The 23,044-nt window shown below is 38.7% G+C and overlaps 2 protein-coding genes across 2 annotated transcripts; both read left to right on the forward strand.

Annotated features, from left to right (window-relative positions):
* Nucleotides 1-614: 614 nt before the first annotated feature.
* On the forward strand, nt 615-3,727 carry LOC123873734 (collagenase-like). The gene is made up of 5 exons (XM_045918755.1): nt 615-985; nt 1,598-1,865; nt 2,355-2,444; nt 2,794-2,990; nt 3,560-3,727. The coding sequence occupies exons 1-5, from the start codon at nt 782-784 to the stop codon at nt 3,662-3,664; spliced, it is 864 nt and encodes a 287-aa protein (XP_045774711.1). The 5' UTR covers nt 615-781; the 3' UTR covers nt 3,665-3,727.
* A 3,615-nt stretch (nt 3,728-7,342) lies between these two features.
* LOC123873736 (collagenase-like) lies at nt 7,343-22,788 on the forward strand. Its single transcript, XM_045918757.1, has 5 exons — nt 7,343-7,535; nt 18,878-19,149; nt 20,488-20,573; nt 21,422-21,618; nt 22,632-22,788. Exons 1-5 carry the CDS (start codon nt 7,344-7,346, stop codon nt 22,734-22,736), a joined length of 852 nt encoding a protein of 283 aa, XP_045774713.1. The 5' UTR covers nt 7,343; the 3' UTR covers nt 22,737-22,788.
* The last annotated feature ends 256 nt before the right edge of the window (nt 22,789-23,044 follow it).

The following is a 23,044-nucleotide window of genomic DNA, read 5'->3' on the forward strand; positions in this document are numbered from 1 at the left end:
TACTCGTTTCCTGCTAACTTCTTTTAGTCGAACTAAGTCCCAGCTGACTGGAGTTCGTCCTACACTACATTTACCATATGCGGTCGCCACTCCTGAGCGCGCCTGCTCCATCGTCCGATGGTTCTGTAACATACATGACTCACCTGCCCACTGCCCCTTCCGGTTGCTAATCCAAAAGATAGGTATGTGGGTCATGTTATTTTTCCTAATTTCCTCGTTCCGGATTTTATCTATGAGAGACATCCAACATAGCACGCTCCACATATACATGTATTATCATAGTATGCAGATCGATTGCGGTAGAACGACAGCTACGATGTCGCGATCGCAATCACCTCTGATTGGTTGACGCTCGCTCACTATTGGCTACAATTCATTGTTGCAACAAGAATACCATAAATTTAGCCAATAACAACAATTGCGATTGTAATAATGATTGATGCAGGTTTTACGGAATCGAGCTACTGGTTTATTTTTTTGGTTGGCTTTGGTTTTTCCCACTTATATTATCATTGATCATCGTTATCAATCATTATTATACGTATTATCATTGATCAATGGATTAAAATATAATTACGACGCGTGAGCATTGCAGTTGTATCTTTAGGTATCATAGTCCTCCAAAAACACCAAAATTGTTTTATCAGATTTTGAGACAAGGATTTGATTAAATTACAGATGTTTATTAAAGATTTGCCTTTAATATAGATAAGATAAAATGTTAAATAATATATAAACTGGAGACACAGAAACTAAGTAGCAGACCACTCTATCACCAACAATGAAACTTCTGGTTGTTGTTATCCTCGGTGTGGTGGCAGCGGTCGCGGCAGACGTGGGCTTCCCTCCAATCTTCCAAGACTACCATGAGGAAGTCGGAATCCCCGCGGCCAAGCGCATCTGGATGATGGAGCAGTCGATTGATTTCGACGGCTCCAGAATTGTTGGTGGACAGCCATCGCGGCTTGGATCCCAACCTCATTTGGTAAGTTGTAAATTATAAAAAACCATTGAGCCCATCCTGTTTCATCATGTCGTTTGACGACCTCTCTGGTGCAGTGGAGAGCGCTGTGATAAGCCGTAAGTGGGAGGTCGCGGGTTCGATTTCCAGTAGGGACTATTTAGGAACTTATTAATTTCTAATTTGACCCTGGTCTGGTCTGGTGGGAGACTACGATTGTGGCTAATTATCACTCTAACGGCAAAGCCCGGTGGTGGAAATAATGCCTTAGCATTATTTCCAACCACGCATAATGTAACGCATAATATTGGTTGGAACCTAGAAAATCATTAGTTTCTCTTACTCAGATGTACGTGGCAGAAAACAAAAACAGTTTGATGTCAGAAATAGTTTCAGTTAGCAATAAGGTTTTGACTTTTGTGTGAGTTGATTTGATGTCAACCTCATAAGGATGTTGACGCCGGTTTCTGGCTCCTCTGAGGTACTACGGTTTCGTAAAGCAGTAACAAGGTTCAATTATTCTCAAACACAGTATAATAAAATAATATCCATTCATTACCATTATTGTCTTGCACCGCCTGAATCCAGTGGCTCTCTGCGAGTGGTTTGATGAGGTCTCGTTTCTTCATTTTTTAGGGTGGTCTGCTGATTACCCTGACAAATAACAGACAGTCGGTCTGCGGCTCGTCTCTCCTGTCCAACACCAGGGCAGTGACGGCCGCTCACTGCTGGAGGCACGGCATCAACCAGGCTCGTGAATTCCTCGTCGTGCTGGGCTCTACCCTCCTCTTCTCCGGCGGCACCAGAGTCAGCACCAGCTCTGTGTCCACGCACGCCAACTACAACATGCTCACTTTGAACAACGATATTGCTATGATCATGCTGCCCCACGTTGCTTTGACCAGTGAGTACAACTTTTGATTAACCCGTGGGTCTAGTGGCTACCATATTGCGGATGAAATCAAAACCAGTTTAAGCCTAGGCTTGGCCAATTTTCTCCGAAGCATCCGGCGTTCAGAAGTTGGTAATGTTGCAGCCCCGGGCCTGTCAGAGCACTTATAACGAACTTAATGTTTATTACATACAACTAAATAAATATACACAGCTAAAACTTATGTTTTCACCTCCTGGTTTATAATTGCATATTGTGAAACTAGCTTCTATCTGCGGTGTTTATTCTTCTCAATACGGCAATAAGGAGCTATTCAAGGGCTCTCCCTTACCTCTCTAAATTTACCTCTTTACCTCTGTAAATCAACTCTTCAAGAGGGTTTGGTTCCTCTGATGCTGCAGATGTTCATGGACAGCGGTAACTATTTAGAATCTGCTGACGCATCAGCTCTTTTGCTCGCTTTTAAAAAAAAGTATTTAATTTGCTGTAATGCTCTTTCAGACAACATACAGCCAATCGCCCTCGCTACCGGTAACGACCAATACGTCGGAGCGTGGGCCGTCGCTGCGGGATTCGGCGCTAATGGTGACAGTCAGTATTGAGTTTCTTTTTTTTCTTTTTTTTTTTCAGATGACAACTGTGACCTTTAACTGCAATCTCACCTGGTAGGAAGTTCCATTAAAGTCTGAGAACCCCCTTTCCTTTTCTTCTTCTTTTGTCGTTACCTCCTGACTGCGTGTCCTGACCGTGAGACTATCTCACTTACTTATAGGTACATCAGGTTACTGCCAAAGTAACAACTAAATTGGTATCACGTAATAATTAATTTCATCGCGATCCAGCGCCTTTTTATAGCGAGCCTCGTCAGTCTCATACTCATATCTCAGTGATACTCTTCGTGCTCTTCTCTTTTCATCAGTGTTTTTGATAATTTTTTCAGACCGTCCCATCACCCAAGGTCAAGCTAAGCACGAAGCGAGCCTGCAAATCATCACTAACGCCGTGTGCGCGCGCACCTACGGCACCGCCACTGTGGTCGACTCTACCATCTGCACGGCCACCACCCACGGCCAGAGCACCTGCCCCGGAGACTCTGGCGGCCCTCTCGCCATCGGCACTGGCAGCAGCCGCCTTCTGGTCAGTTCTTTTTTGACTAATATTACCCTACTCCAACTAAGCGTAAAGCTTGTGCTAGGAACAACACGACAATAATGCAATGGGTGGGGTTTGAACCGCCCGACCTTTCCTTTTCAGTCTGCTCCTAAACCGTTGAGCCATTGAGGCTGAAAATACACTTTATAAACCAAGTTTACAGAGAAGTTAACAGAATGTAGCGGTAGTAGCCTAGTAGTTAAGACATAGGCCTCCCAAGTAGGAGTTGGGAGGTTGGGAGTGGGGGTCGGGGGTAGTAGCGAGCTGGCGATGGATTGACGTCTAACGATAGGGTGACGTCTGACGATGGGTTGACGTTTGATGATCGGTTGACGTCTGATGATAGGTTGACGTTTGACGATGATGATCTTTGCATGATAATGTCTGGAAAATTCTCTGCTTTGTCACATATTCATCACTACCACCTCCTTGCTTGCGCGCAATAGACGGAATGCATTCCACATGTCCGGGGTGATTTTTAGGGTTCCGTATCTGTGCGAGTCGGGCTCACACTTGACCGTTTTTTTTACAACTAACTCTTGTTGTGTTCCCAGATCGGTATCACGTCGTTTGGACACCGCGACGGCTGCGAGCGTGGCCACCCTGGCGGCTTCGCGCGAGTCACCTCCTTCGCCCCCTGGATCACTAGCAACCTCTGAATTCAACTCATTAAAAATAATATTTAAGTAATATAAATAATAAATAAAATGAACTGAAAGAAACAACACGCTTGTTTTAGTACCTATATCCGCTAAACCAAATAAATCTGTACACCTTGTACATTTGCAGGAATGCACATGCAGGAAAATAGATAACCAACGGACATGATACCGTGTAGTCCCATTGGCCCCGCTAACGGTCCCCGTTAACGGGGACAACGGGATTCGAATAAAATTATCAAAAACTTGTCCCGTTGTCCCCGCTAACCGTGTCCCCGTTGACGGGGACGGCGGGATTTGAATAAAATTATTAAAAACTTGTCCTGTCGTCCCCGTCCTTTATTCCCGTTCAACAGGGACTGCGGCAATTGAATAAAATTGTTAAAAGTGGCATTACTATTGAACACCACACATACTCCTTATAGTATTGAGATCACCGGAACAACTTTAGAGATACGTCAGTTTGAGTAACAAGTGTAAATTAAAAATTTATAACACCCCCGACAAGTGCAGGTTACAGTTACAGTAACTAGAAAAGAGCTGATAACTTTCAAGCGGCTGAACCGATTTTCTTGGATTATAGCTAAGAACACTCTCGATCAAGCCACCTTTCAAACAAAAAAATAAATAAATTAAAATCGGTTCGATTTCGAGATTTCGCAAATAGCTAATATGAAGTAGACATCCGCTACGAAAGAATTTTTGAAAATTCAACCTCTACTTACTAGCTTACATGCTAGCTAGTTATAAGCTAGTAAGTAATATACTTATTTTACAATTATGTAATACTAGCTGATGCCCGCGACTTCGTTCGCGTGGATGTAGTTTTTTAAAAATCCCGTGGGAACTATTTGATTTTCCGGGATAAAAAGTAGCCTATGTGCTAACCCAGAGTATAATCTATCTCCATTCTAAATTTCAGCCCAATCCGTCCAGTAGTTTTTGCGTGAAGGAGTAACAAACACACACACACACACACACACACACACACACACACACACACACACACACACACACACACACACACACACACACACACACACACACACACACACACACACACACATACAAACTTTCGCCTTTATAATATTAGTGTGATGAATGACCTTAGCACGTAGCAGGTCCTTCACCATCTTTCTCCAGTAGTGCAAGAACGCCATCGCGTCGGATTATGACAGTGAGGGATCACATAATATGGCATAGTTGTACCTGTTTTTTCACACATACATAAATACACTATGATGTTAAAACATTAGTCAATAAAGAAAAACCTTTTTTAATGCATCTGTTTTATTGGTTCCTTCTTAGTTCTTTAGGAAAGCAATATTTTTTTATCATTATAGTTACATGGCATAATTAATTTAAAAAATCTACCTATCTTGTGTTTTTAATCAGGTTCATCTGTAGATAAGAGTTAAGTTTTTATAAATATTTTTACGGTAGATAAAGGCTTTAATTAAAAAAATATTATCAAACTTAAGAGGGCTCTCTCCGTCACTCGTTTCCACTCGCTTCATACAATCGTAGTTCCAATTTCATTTGAATATTAAGCAACCTAAGTCCATGAAATTTTGGAGACATATTCTAGAAAGTAATATCTATGTCTGTGGTTTTCCAGATTTCTGTTAAAATATTCGGTTTCAAAGTAACGCGGTCTTAAAAATTTTCATACAAATCTTGGAGCCCCTGTAATTTTAAAACTACATATTTTTAGAAAAATCTAAAACACCACAGACACAGATATTAGTTTCTAGAATATGTCTGCAAAATTTCATGGACTTTGGTTGCTTAATATTCAAATGAAATTGGAACTACGATTGTATGAAACGAGTGGAAACGAGTGACGGAGAGAGCCCTGTTAATCTTGATCGTAACTTATATAACATAACAAAAGCGCATTGTTATCTCAATGACAAGCAATGGATATTACTGGCCAAGACTGCACGATCAAGCGATAGATGCCCACAGCTGGACATTGGGACTCTACACGCTTAGGTTTTGCTTAAGGACCTAAAGGGGGTCTTCCAATTCTGTGATTTCCGGTGCAAGGTCGCCATTCTAGCACCCTGGGGTTCCAATGGCTATCCGGTTATCTAGCTATGCTCCTTGCCCATTGCCACTTCCGCTTCGCAACCCGTTGAGCTATGTCGGTTACCCTGGTTCTCCCGACGGATCTCCACGTTTCTGATGAAGAAACTCTGAGTATTTCTCTCTAAGAAAACTCAGAATCAGCGGATTATACCACTGAGTGATTCTTCTGGGCTTTTCTTATGAGGTTTATATTGGATTGAATTGAACATCGAAAATCTAAATCAACTGTAATAAAAGTATATTTATTTTATTTATTTATTTAATTGCGCAATGATTTTTGATTCATTCGTCCCACAGACCCGCGCGCTAAGTAATAATATTGAATAATCGATTGTTTTTCAGCATAATAGCAACAATCGAATTATTCGATTGTGATTCGAATGCATCGACTATCACTAATTGCCCCGTTCGTCCAAGCAGGGGTGGCGTTCGCAGTTTGTACGATTCAATTCAACATAAAGCTACACTTAGCTACGACCTACGATTAAAGCTACGACGCTACGCCGCCGGTGGACGCGGCAATTTTACGGACGCGGAATTATCTTCGCCCTTTGACTCGGAAAATGCTATTTTTGTACTTTTACCAACATAAGTAGTATGGTACTATGAATATCTATGTAATCAGAGACATAGATTTACAGAATAGTTATGAATTGATTGATATCAAATCATATCATCTTTTGCACAGTCTTGTTTGCTTGTTGCTGACAAAAATCTCGTCTGTCTCATTTATTATAATGCAATCCGAAATTCGATTTCGGGCGCATCTCTAACTTTTCGATGCGCCAGGCCCTAGAAGTATACCGGGCCCATAGAAATTGTCTTATTGAATAAAATCCGAGACTGCTTGAGCAATCCGTGCAAGTTGTTTATACTCAAACTGTACCTTGGCTACTCTATACGCCTAACGATTCCATAATGTATCCACTGTGACACACTAAACAAACAAACAGAAAATATCAATCAGCAGGAAACAGCGTCTTAGCATAATTTATTTCGATAAACAAAAGATTATCCGTCTATCGCTTAGCCGATTCGCAAAAGATATTTAATTCAGTAATAAATCATTGTCAGATAAAAATGCAGTTTATACTTAGATACATTAAATAATGGACTAAGAGCCAGCGCGGGCTAGACCTTCCTTATTTTATAAAAGCTGAAAGTTTCTCTGCGTATTGCAGGGAGGAACAATCAGCGACTATGAAGTTTGGATCATGGTAGCTTTGGGACATAACAGGTAACAAAGGTGTGAAAAATCTTACGTATAAAGTAATTTTTTTTAATACTTTCTTCGGAATTGTATTAGCTAGATGGATTTCTGATTTATTCACGTAGAAAAACTCTGAGAATATTATAGGTAGCTCTCTGATCTCTACATCGCTTGCGAAAATTCTTAGGTGGAATTAATAGTAAATTAACTGATAAAGTTTATTAAAAAAAAAAATCAATTAAACGAGATAACATAATTATCACGTCAACGAAAGCTTAATCTTAAGACTCTAATTAGTGATTAGATACAGGTTATCTTAAAGAGTATAAAAGCTGTCGTCGAGGCGAAGGTCTCCATCTTGCATCATTCCCCTGCAACATGAAGTTCCTGGTCGTCCTCGCAGCCCTGGCCCTCGCGGCGGAGGCCTACGTGCCCATTATGTACAACTACCACGAGGAGATCGGAATCCCCGAGGCAGCTCGTATCAAGGCCGCAGAAGAGGCTATGGACTTCGATGGCTCCAGGATTGCAGGCGGCAGTCAGTCAACACTTGGAGCAAATCCTCACCTTGTAAGTTTAAAATGATATTTAGTTATTTGCCAAATATCCGTAGTTTACAGAGGTTTTAAAATCTAAAAAATCCCTGCATATTTACTGCAGACCTGTCTGCATATCTATCTACAGATAATAAATAATTAATTAGTAGGGTATATAATTATTTAATGTCTATTATATCATAATTCATATTCTTTTCATAATACACATTATGAATTTATTCTATAAAATTACAACAAATTCATTTCATTTGTATTGTGATGGTACGCTGTGATCGTCTATACTAGTGGTTAAGATTAGGCATTATGAAGAGATAAAATAAGAAATAAACTCAGCTGAATTATAGAAACACCTAGGTATTTAAGTCATGAGTTATTTACAAGTAATTAATTGGTACAGTACGTTGGGTGAACACGTAGACTTCTCGACCAGCTAACAGGTTTACACGGATTGAATTATAAAAAATTAATGTAAAATTTCAATTCCTCAAAATAGATATAATGAGTGGAGAGATCTGCTAATTTAGAACGTCCTGTTAGTGTGGAAAATCAGTTGATACGTGTATTTGCCTTATTTAGGCCATCGGTTTGAGACCAACCGGCATTCCTCAAGCACGGGGGGAGCCCTACACTGAAATCTCAGTCTTTTAGCATTGTTATCGGGGCACAGCACTTGGACTCTCCTATTTCGCTGCGAAGCGTTTTCAATTTGCCTAGGTACGGAAACCTAGGTTCTTTTCAATGAGCTCTGGGCTCGCCCCAAAACCATGGTATTTTTGTATATTTATATATTTGTTTGATTGATTGTCAATAAATTGGCCAATTTATTAGTTCGGAGAGTCCAGCTGTATAAAGACATGACGTGTTTGCTTTGTGCCGGAATCTCGCTGCTGGTACGTCACCAATCAACCATGTACCATATAATATCAAGCAAAGGAATTACAAAGTACAGCAAAACTAGTATTTTTATCTATTCAAAAACTCGGTGATTCAGAAATTCAGCTGGCGTCGGTTTTAACAGATAATGTTACCTAAAATACTGTTTGGGAAAGATCGGTACACAATAAAAAAAGGTACCTACCTGCCTCGCCATCTGCCCTCTGGAGGCAGCGTGTACTCCATTGTCTCGTTCGGGGTAAGTAGATGAAATTTAGCTATGACTCGAAAGTAAAAAGGTCCCTTTGTCTTTAGCCTGAGATTCGAACCCAGCCAACTCTATTATCTTTAGTAGTGTAGAGCATTCTTGGTAAATTAGGTACTAATCGTTTTGTGAAAATAGAAGTATAAGGAAAAACCATCGTGAGAATTTCACATCCCTAGAGTTCTCTCAAATGTTCTAGTTCATTCATAACCATATAAAAGATTGATCATGATGATGATAATGATGCTTCGTCCTAACTTTTGTGATCAACTTCCACTAAATGACGTTATTTTATTTACTCAATTTCAATACTAATTTCAATGTAAGATGGAAGAAATTTGTATTTCTTAGTTCCATAGTAAGTACTTTTATTTAGGTATGTATTAGAGAGAGAAAGTCAATATTGAAGGTTATCAAATTAAATATGCACACATGTGACTTAAGTTTGAGGTATATCAAAAAATCAAATGAACCATAACTAATAAATCTTTAACTTGAATCTCCTTCCAATATTCACTACTTCATATAGGTATAATTAAATATAGCAATAAAAGAGGAAAATAATATTCATATAATTTATTACTGGTGAATAGATTTTCTACTACTCACTCAGTTTAAAACCAAATAAAGAAGAGAAACTGAATTTATTATTTAGACTGGGAATTAAGTAACTTTATTACATTAATTAATTCCTGGCCGAATATTTGCTTCCTAAGCCATACTAATTATTGAAAGGGAAAAGCAAATATTCAAACAAAAAAACCCTTTCGGCTTTATATAATATTATGTACACCATTTTATCTAAAATACACACATGCCCACATAATCAATAGAGATATTATCTATAATTCTTACTTCTATAATAAAGTAAATTTTAAGGACACACATTATGCGTAAATTATAATATATTCATTATTTATTCTAGATATATTTGAATCCTAGTTCCACAAAGAGAAATGTCCCATTTCTATAATTTTGGATGCAAATCTAATAGTTATACACAATATTGTAACACCTCCTAATATCCAAATAATAATATCATCTCTAATTTAGTTTGTAAAATAATTCTTTACTCAAGATTTTTGGAACTGATTTTCAAATAATCTAGTTTAAAATATAATGTAAATTAGTACATCACCCTATATCAGCTTCTGCTGGCCCGGATACACACTATTTTATTCTATTTATAATTTTTCTATTATTAACTATACAATTGCAATATACACTTAATATTCACTGTTAGGCTCTACTGCACGTTGAGCCAGACCTCAATCGAATGTTCCTCTCGGTCCCCCAGTGTAGACTTAAAACGTCCACACGGATATCTTTGTCCACGCCCATGATCTGAAATGCAAAAAAAAACCAGCGAAATTTCGGTTTCTGATTGGTTCACTCTTGCGCACAGAATTTCTCTGGCTGATGGCTAATTGGCTGAAAATAAAATGTATTTCAAACTTCCCTTAATGGGCCGTACCTTTTACTTTCTCACGCCCTTGCCTTGCCTAGACCACTCGCATAACACGTGATTACAATTTTGTACACTTGTAGAGATTTCTAAGTTAAAATTTACGACTTTTATCTAATTTATGACCGACCCTAACGCAATTTAGCTTTAGAGCAATTTATTTTGCCCTTTTGTTTTTTATACTTCCTTTCCTACAATTACTCAGAATCTTAACTAATTTATTTCTTTTCGTGCGAGATTTTTGTTTTTAAGAGCAAGGCTTCAAATTTCCGACAGTCATAAAACCGTATGACGGATGGCAAGGCCATCTCACGCTCCCCCAAAATAGATTTTTAATACACGTAGCTCCTTTTGTCCCTGCAGCTGTGCTAGTTGTTTCAAAATCTATTTTTCCCCTTATCTGTATTAGAACGCTAGTATCAGACCTCCTACGCCTATCTATTATACCCTCGGGCATGACCATAGCTATTTAACTCAGGTATCTCTTTGTTTAGTGTACCCCAAACTACCTGTTTTCTGTCCCTTTTAATACTCTAGTTTTACCTATCTTTCTATTTATCTACATAGTACCTAAACAAATGAATGGCATTGTAGTTACCCTTAACTTTACCAGTATGAACGTCTATTAATGTATATACATTATTATATGGAACTGCCCCTATTATGTACGGTCCTTCATATAAGCGCATGAATTTTTTTGTCAACTTTTTATCCGCATCTGACTTCGTAAAAGTCTTAAGTTTCACTAAATCTCCGATTTCGAATTGTATTAACTTATGATTTTTGTTATAATGTAATTGTCTACTTTCGGCCGCCTTATCTATGTTTTGTCGTGCCTGCTGTCGAATCTGTTCTAACGGTTCACCCTGTAAGTCTGTCCTCACCGATGAGTCAGTGTTGAAATCAGTCGATAGCAGAGTACGTTTTCCATATATAATCTCGTTTGGCGAATATCCCGTTGTAGTATGTATTACCTGATTATAACAATCTTCTATATCCGATAATAGATCTACCCATGAACGATGCGATTTGTCGCAATACGTCCTGAATAATCTACCTAACTCTTTATTAACCCTCTCTGTCGAATTTGGCCGCGGATTTCTAACAGATGTGTGCGTTAATTCGATACCTAGTTGGCGAATACCTAACTCGAAAACTTTTGAAGTAAAATTCGCGCCTCTGTCTGAACATAATGTCTTAATTGTGACCTGCTTATGAAACTTTTTTACACAAGTTAAAGTAGCCTTCCCACTAGCCTGGCGTAGTGGGTATAGTCTGATTAACTTACTATAAGCATCTTGCATTACGAATATGTATTTAAAACCAAATCGTCCTGCCGGTAAAGGTCCAAAAATATCGCAAAAAACTCTCTCCCCTATTTCCTTCGCTATTACAGTTTTTATCGGCCCCGTGTGCGTTTCCAAAGCATGCTTTGACTTTTGACATGCCTCGCAAGCTCTTACAACACGACCTATTATACGAGACATATTTGGGAAATAATATTGACGTTTCATCAGAGCATAAACCTTGTATCGCCCGAAATGACCTACTTCTTCATGTATGCTAACTATCAAATCCCTTAGTATGTTCTCGGGAACATATAATCTTAAGATATCCCCTTTTATGTCTGTTCTATAAAGAATCCCTTCTTTAAGCACGTAGTACTTTGATTCAGAAGTGTCTGCTGTTTGCACGCGTCTAATTATCTCACTAGCAGTCTTGTCGCGACTTTGATAACTACCTATCTCTCTCCATCGCTCCCGCACTAATCGTCCTAATGATGTTTTAAATAGATTCATTTCAGGCCCCGTGACCTTGTTAGTTAATACATCGGTGGTCCCCTTTAAATGTCGAGACAATACGTCTGCTACAATGTTTAGTTTACCTTTCACATGTTCGACTGTGTAATTAAATCGCCCTATATAATGTACCCAACGTATCATCCTAGCGCTCAATAGTTTGCATGTCTGCAAGAAAATCAGACTTTTATGATCAGTCCTAATGACTAAATTCGCTCCTCTCAAATATGTTTCAAACTTTGACAAACTGAAAATGATGGCCCATAGTTCTTGTTCAGTAACTGTCCATTTGCGTTCTGTCTCTGTCAATGCTTTACTACAGAACCCTAATATTTGTTCTTCACCAGCTTCATTCAATTGATAGACATAACCCGAAACCCCCAAATTACTGCTATCGGTTTGTAAATAATAAGTTCCCTTAGGATCTGGGTGTACAAGAAGTATCGTGTCTATAAACAATTTCTTGACCCTTTCAAAACAGTCGTTAATTTCCTCTGTCCATGACCATTTCGTATTTTGTTTTAATAGGTCACACAGTGGTTTAACCTCTTCGCTATATTTTGAAATAAATCTTCTGAAATAATTTATTAATCCCAGAAATCCTCGTAATTGTTTTATAGTCCGAGGTATAGGGAAGTCTAATATGGCTTTAACCCGTTCAGGATCCATACGTACCCCGTTAGTATTTACTATGTGTCCTAACAACTTTACCTCTACACATAAGAACCGACACTTCTCTAACCTTCCAGTTAAACCTGCGGTTTCTAATTTATCTAACACTCGATCTAAATGTTCTAAGTGTAACTTTATGTCCCCCGTAGTGAATATGACTATGTCGTCTAAATAGTTTACGCAAAACTCTCGTACTCCTACTAGGATATAATCCATTGCTCTCGAAAACCCTGCTACAGAAGTCTTTAATCCTTGAGGTAAAACATTATAAGTATACGTCTTCCCCATGAACGAGAACCCAGTATACTTCCTAGAATCTTTATGCAAAGGTATTTGAAAATAGGCATTATTCAAATCAATTAAACTGATATAATTTACTCCATGAAAGGATTGTAAAATCTCAGATGTGAGTGGAGGCGCGCCCGCGTCACCTACCATTTTCTTATTCAACTCTCGTGCGTCCAATAAAAGTCTTATTGACCCATCTCGTTTCTTTGTGAAAGTGAGAGGACTACAGTAAGGAGTCGCTTCCTGTCTGATCACGCCTAGTTTTTCTAACTCTTCTAATTCGGTTTTTACCTGTTCTCTATACGCCAAAGGTACCGGATAACTGTGTTTTACAAAAGGTGTTTCGTCTAATAGCTCAATAACGTGTTCGTACTTGTTTGTCAAACCTAAACCTTCCGCAAATACCTTACAGTGTTTGTTTAACACAGGTAGTAATAATTCCTTTTGTTCATTACTTAAGTTCGCGTCATCTAATTTTAATCCCTTAAATTTCTCACTATCTAAATTCATGTCTAATACACTTTGTTCCACTGGCCTAGAGTTTTGATTTAATATTAAATTGATCGTGGCTGCGTTCGTCTCTCCCCCTAACCTTTCGATTTTGCAGTCCGAATTCAGCCTAACACAAGACCTAACGCCCATATGTTCAATAGTCAAAGTGTGTTCACCATTACAGTTCACTATTCCTTTTACCCGCTCTAACCAATCGTATCCTAGTATCAATGACCTAGGAAGACGTCGCATAACTAGTACAGGTGCTTCAACTAAAGTACTACCTAACTGAAACTCTATTAGCACTAACCGATTTGTGCTTTCACTTCGCGATCCAAACGCGCCTTGTATTTGAATTGCTGGAATAGCGATCTCTGGCAATGTCCCATGTTCTCTTAGAATAGAGTCGTACAATTCCCTAGTTATTCCACTAATCTGACTTCCCGTATCTATGAGTGCACTCATACTCCTTCCATACAGTCTAACACATACTTCAGGTAACCTAGGTAAAGAATAATCAACACTCACATCGGTTTGTTCATCTAATTCATGATACATTGTGTACACATTCAAACCTCTCCTCATACAAGTTTCACAAGTCACGCCTAACTCATTACACTCTGTTACATTTTCAAACTGGTTTTCCAATAAGATTCCTATACTCCTAATTTCAAATTGACTACTATACTCGTTATAATCAACGCCGCCTCTTAATAACCGTTTAAGTCCCTTATCTCCGGTCCCCAGACTCTGTCCTGGCTTCCATCCACTATTAATTAAGATCCTATAGACTACACCTGTCCTTTCGTGATCTGAGGTCTTTCTGACGCCCGTGCCACACAAGAATAACTGATTTGACCTCGTTTGTGTTGGGCATTCTAGTTTTTTGATGATCCCTCCCCCACATTCTTAGACACAGTAAGATCCTCGCCCTCTTTCACGAACGTGATAGTCGGCCTAATTTGTTTAGATTCGGATACCGTAGGCCTGTTAAAGTTAACCCTAGAACCTAATCGACCACGATAGCCGCGTCCCCTCGTCGAATTTCCCCTAGCTCTCCAACTTCTTGTTGACATTGTTGCTACAATAGGTCGTCTCGATGATGACTCATTGTATCGTCTACCTCTGTAATTATTACTAACGCTACCTCTCGTAAATTGCCTAGGTTTTTCAACAATATTTTGCTCTATGTTTCGAAGAAATTTCGCTCCGTTCATGATGTTAACTTCCTCTGTTCTAGTAAACCATAATCGCTGTATATCTATAGCATAATGTCGCATAATAGAATTGACCAAATCTCTCTCACTAAACGCAATAGTTAATGACTGCATTGATTCTGCTTGCTCAGCAAAATGTTCGGACATCGACATTCCCGAATCGCTTGAATATACCGCATTAATCAATTTATATCTTATAGATTCCTGAATTTGTTCGGTCCAATAATTTCGTCTAAAATCAATCTCGAAGTCAGCGAACGTAGTCCAGCCCTTCGAATACAAGTCCATAACCTTCCGAGCATGCCCCGAGATGCAACCTAACGCTATATCTATTTCGCGATCTAATCCATTTACCGCCCTTATATATTTCTTTAATCGTTTAAGAAAAACGATGGGGTTAGTGAATGGTTTTCCGTCGAAATTTGGTTTAGTTACTGACGGCTGTACAACATATAAATTCCGGGTCTCAGATAATGTACTTGTGCTCGCGGTTTCAAGATTCGACCCCTGCCTATCAGATTTTTCATTTTCATTAATCCCGTTCGACTCGTGTGAAGAGACGCTCGCGATTTCATTTGAACCGGTATTTGAATTTAACTGATGTAATTTTGCTTCGAACTCGGTGATTTTTTTCAAAATCAACTCTAATGTAGCATTCCCTAAGGTCGTTGTTTGTTCGCTCGATTCTACGGTACTAACATCGCTTTGCCCCGCACCTACTTGCTTTGTTCTACGTCCCTTCCTACCTGAAGACATCTTTTTTTTTCAATTTGACCCTATTTCTTTTACCTACCCAAGTGCCAACTTAAATTTTATTTGAATAACTTTCATAAGTCGCGAAGCCGTATTTTTAATACTAATATATTACTGATACTAATTGCAATCACATGTTTGGGTCTGCTTCGATTATATGTATTCTCAGAGTTTGAAAAAAATTAAGTCTGAGAAATAAGCAAGGAATAATAGCTCGATCTCTGTAGTATCTTCTGAAAACCTGTAAATTTTACATTTATAAGACATACAGCTTATTTCTGCTCTCCTGCTCCCCCTATACATAAATAAATGTAAATGTACAACATATAAATATAAAACAACATGCAGTGTGTCCTTAAAACTTATAATTTATAAATAGCAATGTAAGTTTATAAATTTTTCTCTCTCAAATACCCAATCACAATTTCTACGTTGTGTTATTTTTATGTTAATGTAAATCTAGTCATATCGTTATTTCGAATACGTACATAGATCCCTGGTCACTCGGCATCAAATTTCTGTGATGGTACGCTGTGATCGTCTATACTAGTGGTTAAGATTAGGCATTATGAAGAGATAAAATAAGAAATAAACTCAGCTGAATTATAGAAACACCTAGGTATTTAAGTCATGAGTTATTTACAAGTAATTAATTGGTACAGTACGTTGGGTGAACACGTAGACTTCTCGACCAGCTAACAGGTTTACACGGATTGAATTATAAAAAATTAATGTAAAATTTCAATTCCTCAAAATAGATATAATGAGTGGAGAGATCTGCTAATTTAGAACGTCCTGTTAGTGTGGAAAATCAGTTGATACGTGTATTTGCCTTATTTAGGCCATCGGTTTGAGACCAACCGGCATTCCTCAAGCACGGGGGGAGCCCTACACTGAAATCTCAGTCTTTTAGCATTGTTATCGGGGCACAGCACTTGGACTCTCCTATTTCGCTGCGAAGCGTTTTCAATTTGCCTAGGTACGGAAACCTAGGTTCTTTTCAATGAGCTCTGGGCTCGCCCCAAAACCATGGTATTTTTGTATATTTATATATTTGTTTGATTGATTGTCAATAAATTGGCCAATTTATTAGTTCGGAGAGTCCAGCTGTATAAAGACATGACGTGTTTGCTTTGTGCCGGAATCTCGCTGCTGGTACGTCACCAATCAACCATGTACCATATAATATCAAGCAAAGGAATTACAAAGTACAGCAAAACTAGTATTTTTATCTATTCAAAAACTCGGTGATTCAGAAATTCAGCTGGCGTCGGTTTTAACAGATAATGTTACCTAAAATACTGTTTGGGAAAGATCGGTACACAATAAAAAAAGGTACCTACCTGCCTCGCCATCTGCCCTCTGGAGGCAGCGTGTACTCCATTGTCTCGTTCGGGGTAAGTAGATGAAATTTAGCTATGACTCGAAAGTAAAAAGGTCCCTTTGTCTTTAGCCTGAGATTCGAACCCAGCCAACTCTATTATCTTTAGTAGTGTAGAGCATTCTTGGTAAATTAGGTACTAATCGTTTTGTGAAAATAGAAGTATAAGGAAAAACCATCGTGAGAATTTCACATCCCTAGAGTTCTCTCAAATGTTCTAGTTCATTCATAACCATATAAAAGATTGATCATGATGATGATAATGATGCTTCGTCCTAACTTTTGTGATCAACTTCCACTAAATGACGTTATTTTATTTACTCAATTTCAATACTAATTTCAATGTAAGATGGAAGAAATTTGTATTTCTTAGTTCCATAGTAAGTACTTTTATTTAGGTATGTATTAGAGAGAGAAAGTCAATATTGAAGGTTATCAAATTAAATATGCACACATGTGACTTAAGTTTGAGGTATATCAAAAAATCAAATGAACCATAACTAATAAATCTTTAACTTGAATCTCCTTCCAATATTCACTACTTCATATAGGTATAATTAAATATAGCAATAAAAGAGGAAAATAATATTCATATAATTTATTACTGGTGAATAGATTTTCTACTACTCACTCAGTTTAAAACCAAATAAAGAAGAGAAACTGAATTTATTATTTAGACTGGGAATTAAGTAACTTTATTACATTAATTAATTCCTGGCCGAATATTTGCTTCCTAAGCCATACTAATTATTGAAAGGGAAAAGCAAATATTCAAACAAAAAAACCCTTTCGGCTTTATATAATATTATGTACACCATTTTATCTAAAATACACACATGCCCACATAATCAATAGAGATATTATCTATAATTCTTACTTCTATAATAAAGTAAATTTTAAGGACACACATTATGCGTAAATTATAATATATTCATTATTTATTCTAGATATATTTGAATCCTAGTTCCACAAAGAGAAATGTCCCATTTCTATAATTTTGGATGCAAATCTAATAGTTATACACAATATTGTAACACCTCCTAATATCCAAATAATAATATCATCTCTAATTTAGTTTGTAAAATAATTCTTTACTCAAGATTTTTGGAACTGATTTTCAAATAATCTAGTTTAAAATATAATGTAAATTAGTACATCACCCTATATCAGCTTCTGCTGGCCCGGATACACACTATTTTATTCTATTTATAATTTTTCTATTATTAACTATACAATTGCAATATACACTTAATATTCACTGTTAGGCTCTACTGCACGTTGAGCCAGACCTCAATCGAATGTTCCTCTCGGTCCCCCAGTGTAGACTTAAAACGTCCACACGGATATCTTTGTCCACGCCCATGATCTGAAATGCAAAAAAAAACCAGCGAAATTTCGGTTTCTGATTGGTTCACTCTTGCGCACAGAATTTCTCTGGCTGATGGCTAATTGGCTGAAAATAAAATGTATTTCAAACTTCCCTTAATGGGCCGTACCTTTTACTTTCTCACGCCCTTGCCTTGCCTAGACCACTCGCATAACACGTGATTACAATTTTGTACACTTGTAGAGATTTCTAAGTTAAAATTTACGACTTTTATCTAATTTATGACCGACCCTAACGCAATTTAGCTTTAGAGCAATTTATTTTGCCCTTTTGTTTTTTATACTTCCTTTCCTACAATTACTCAGAATCTTAACTAATTTATTTCTTTTCGTGCGAGATTTTTGTTTTTAAGAGCAAGGCTTCAAATTTCCGACAGTCATAAAACCGTATGACGGATGGCAAGGCCATCTCAGTATGTCTAAAGCACTGTGATTTCCATGAACACTGAACAAGCACTCCACTGCAAAGTCATCGGTTTTATTATTTGAATGCTCATTGCGTACAGCCATTTTTAACCCCCAACCCCGAGAGGGGTGTTATAAGTTTGACTTGTGTGTGTATCTGTGTATCTGTCTGTGGCATCGTAACTCCTAAACTAATGAACCGATTTTAATTTAGTTTTTTTTTGTTTGAAAGGTGGCTTGATCGAGAGTGTTCTTAGCTATAATCCAAGAAAATCGGTTCAGCCGTCTGAATGTTATAAGTTACTGTAACCTTCACTTGTCGGGGGTGTTATAAATTAATATCCACTTGTTTATTCAAGGGTGGTCTGGTGATCACACTGACTGACAACAGGCAGTCCGTGTGCGGCTCATCCCTGCTCAGCAACACCAGGCTGGTGACCGCGGCCCACTGCTGGAGACATCGCACCACCCAGGCCCGTCAGTTCACCGTCGTGCTCGGCTCCGTCCGCCTGTTCTCCGGCGGCCAGCGCATCAACACCAACCTGGTTGAGATGCACGCCCAGTACAACGAGAACAACCTTAACAACGACATCGCTATAATCAGAATCAACCACGTCGGCTATACCAGTGAGTGCTATTAAAACTTACTCTTTTGTGTGATGATTTATGATGATTAAATCCGTTTATTACAAATACTAACCAAAAAAAGGAGTCTAAGTGTTTTCAGGGTTCATTTAGTATGGTAGTTTCTTTATTCCACCACAATTTCCAAATAGCCAAGTAGATTTAATGGAGTATGGGTAAAATCCTTAGGATATCATCCCGAGTTACTGCCTAAATTTTGAGAATTTTCAAATGTGATTTTTTTACTTTTTAGTTAGAGCAGTGTTTATTATTTTTTTAAATTACGACTTATTCTCGTGGAACATAGGGTTGCATCAGCAGTTTTCCATGTTCTCTACTATACCAAGATATGGCACCTACCACGAGAGTCTCGCTGTTGGAAGGTCAGCCTCAATGGAGTTACCTCAGGTTTTGGTTGGTTGACCAGGTCTTCTTCGCACAGCTATATTAATGTAACAAATACTTATAACAACTATCTCGTGGGCTGGCAGCCGTGTGTAAAGCACCTCACCTGAATAGTGGACGAATAAGGACCTACTTACTTATCTATACTATACTAATAAATAAAATTGGAGTGTCTGTCTGTAATCTCGAAATAATTACCTCATATTAAGCTCATATGGTTATTTGAACGATACCAACACTGAATCACACGTTTTTAAAATTTTTGTCTGTCTGTCTGTCTGTCTGTCTGTCTGTCTGTCTGTCTGGTCTGTCTGTCTGTTTGAAAAGGCTAATCTTCGAAACGGCTGAACCGATTTTGACGCGATTTTCACTGACAAGTAGAGAGTTGACCAGGGTTTAACATAGGCTACTTTTTTAACCGACTTTCAAAAAGGGAGTTGTGTTTTTCTGCCTATGTACACTGAAATCTCCGAGATTTCTGAACCGATTTGCGTAAATTTTTTTTTGATCGATAGAGGAACTTTGTGACATTGTTTCATAAAAAAATTGGATTCCAACTCCACAATCCTGATGCTGCAGGGAATCTCACCATCAATACTGATGGGATTTAGAAACTGTCGATTATAAATTGATTGATATTGAAGGTATCTGTACCAAGTAAAGACTTTGTCGTTGACTTCGAGGACCCAACTCCTCAACCCAGATGCTGTAAGGAATTGCATTCCTAAATCCTGGTGATCCCTCGGGATTTTTATAGGATCATCCGTTTAAATGTTTTTACGTGGTACACGTTGCATCCCCGGGACGGGCTATTATGGATTGGCTACTTTTGTCCTGGGAAATCAAAAGTTCCCACGGGATTTCAGACCCTATATCCACGCGGGCGAAGCTGCGGGCATCAGCTAGTTTTTATAATAAATCCTTTGCTTTTTGCAGATAGTATCAACCGTATTAACCTTCCTACCGGTAACGACCAGTACGTCGGCACCTGGGCTGTCGCCGCTGGCTACGGAAGAACTAGTGACAGTAAGCATTTTTTTATTATTCAGATACAAGTTAACCCTTGACTGCAATCTCACCTGGTGGCATGTGATGATGCAGTCTAAGATGGAAGCGGGCTAACCTGATAGAGGTATGGCAGTTTTAATCAAATCCATACTGCTTTGGTTTCTACATGGCATCGTACCGGAACGCTAAATCGCTTGGCAGCACGGCTTTGGCGGTAGGGTAACTAGCCACGGCCGAAGCCTCCCACCAGACCAGATCAGCAATTTTCAAATTATAAAATTCCAAACCTTGCCGGGAATCGAACCCGGAACCTTTAATAGACGCTTACCACTGCGCCAGAGAGGCCGTAGACATGACGTTCACAGATTGATACAACCTCCTTGGCGGTGAGTTTTTGTTTCGGATTGAGTAGGTGTAGGTATGCTGCGTAGCTACAGGCTGCTACAGCGTCACCGGGAAGCTTCGTGCTCGCCGCCATACGGGCGGGCGGGCGATGCATCTGTCGTTGGACTGACAAGTCCGTACGCTTCCAAGACCGTGGCGTGAGTTCACGAAAATGTTAGAAATCGGGCACATCGTCTTCGCCGGCGAAGACTGTAAAGCGGTTGTAGATGTGTGTTTCGGTGAGGGAAAACATCGAAGGAAACCTGCTTGCTTGAATGGCAGACTTCACACACAAAGAGAACATTATGGAGAACCATAATGTTCTCTTTGTGTGTGAAGTCTGCCGTTCTGCTGTCCGCACTTGGCCAGTGTGGTAGACTATGGCCAAAACCCTTCATACTCTAAGAGGAGACCCGCGCTCTGTAGTGAGCCGGCGATGGGCTTACCATGATGATGAATTATAATAAACTGTTTTATTTTAGGTGCTGGAATCTCACAAAACCAAGTGCAGAGCCACGTGAGCCTGCAAGTAATCACCAACGCGGTGTGCGCGCGCACCTACGGCACCTCGACCGTGGTCGCGTCCACCATCTGCGTAGCCACGCCCAGCGGCCGCAGCACCTGCGGCGGAGACTCCGGCGGCCCTCTCGCCATCGGCACCGGCAACAACCGAATCCTGGTCAGTGTACCTCCAGTCCAAGGCTCTTTTGGCGCGTGGCCAAAATCGGAACTAAAGCCGCCAGCTTGAGACATGCACTTGTTGATAGTTCGCTGTGTCGGCATAAAGCTACAACAGCGCCCTCACTCAAGTGCCAAAAGAGCCTTGTCGAACTGTATATTATCTACACTTCATAATCTTTTAAGTATAGTAGTAGGTAAGAATGAATGAAAGATTAGGTATGTACACCAAGAAAAAAGTTAAGATAATATTGTTTTCGACAAAACTTACAATGCCTATAAATATAAATAGTTCCTTATATAATATTATGTCAAATAGAAACTTGCTATTGTTTCAGACATAATATTTTGTCTCTTTCTGTAGGTATGTTAACAGATATTAGAGGCAAATATATTTAGGATTTTTTATAAAAGTTTTGTTTATTTAAATTTTGTACTTGGTTTTGCTTATAAAAATTGTCTTGTTTTTGGTGTTAAACAAAAAATCTCAACAACGTAGGTACCTGCCTATAGATAGGTAGGTAGGTACTTACATTTTGTAAAATAAGTGCATATTTTATGATTTAGATTTGAAGAATTCTTTAAGGGGTACCTACCTACCTTTTTGTTAAGCACCGGTTATCTTAATGTGGATTGAGCGCAGAATTTCTATGCAAAAACGATCAATGCGAAACGGCAAAATTTCGCTGTCAATAATTCGTAGCTAAATACCTAATGGCGACAGAAAAACCCTTGAAGCTTTTTTTACGAAATCAAATTGATCAAAACATATTCAGGATATTCCTACCTAATAATTTGATTTGCCACATGATTAATTAATTGAGTCTTATCAAGATTATCAATGATTGAGTGGCAACATCGCGGGGATTATAATATAAAATATAAATGATGATAAATTAATACTATTTGTCCTTGTTTTTTTGAATAGGCAGGTAGGTACCTACTTGAGCTATCGAGCTATGGTGGATCCGCATTTGAACTACCTGTACTGACTTGTATATTTTCATTTGACAGATTGGTATCACATCATTCGGCCACGTCAGCGGCTGCACGCGCGGCCACCCCGCCGGTTTCATGAGGGTGACCTCCATGGCCCCCTGGATCCGTCAACGCATGTAAGCCGTGCTACTACTGAGTACGCTGATTCTATGCTTCTTGGCTGAAGAAATGTACTAACGATATATATAATATACTTATGATTAATTAATCTACGTTTATTATTTAAACCTTCTCATTAGTTTTACTTATACAAGCCCTAAGTGATGAGAGCTAGTGGTTTTTGGAGCTTCTGGAAGTCAAACCCAGGATCTCTAACTTTGCCAAATTATGTGCGTTTTAAGCGATCAAATATCACTTCCTTTAACAGTGAAGGAAAACTAGCACTAGTCTATCAATTAAAAAAAAGGTTTGTAGGCAACAGTTGGGAA

The sequence above is a fragment of the Maniola jurtina genome, chromosome 17 (genome assembly GCF_905333055.1).
Source record: "Maniola jurtina chromosome 17, ilManJurt1.1, whole genome shotgun sequence".
In the NCBI taxonomy this organism is placed as follows: domain Eukaryota; kingdom Metazoa; phylum Arthropoda; class Insecta; order Lepidoptera; family Nymphalidae; genus Maniola; species Maniola jurtina.

Coding starts and splice junctions, on each gene's coding strand:
- LOC123873734 (XM_045918755.1), top strand. CDS start 782: ATGAAACTTCTGGTTGTTGTTATCCTCGGTGTGGTGGCAGCGGTCGCG. Junction 2,445..2,793: donor ATTCGGCGCTAATGGTGACA/GTCAGTATTGAG, acceptor TAATTTTTTCAG/ACCGTCCCATCACCCAAGGT. Junction 2,991..3,559: donor CTGGCAGCAGCCGCCTTCTG/GTCAGTTCTTTT, acceptor TTGTGTTCCCAG/ATCGGTATCACGTCGTTTGG.
- LOC123873736 (XM_045918757.1), top strand. CDS start 7,344: ATGAAGTTCCTGGTCGTCCTCGCAGCCCTGGCCCTCGCGGCGGAGGCC. Junction 19,150..20,487: donor CACGTCGGCTATACCAGTGA/GTGCTATTAAAA, acceptor TTTTGCAGATAG/TATCAACCGTATTAACCTTC. Junction 21,619..22,631: donor CCGGCAACAACCGAATCCTG/GTCAGTGTACCT, acceptor TTCATTTGACAG/ATTGGTATCACATCATTCGG.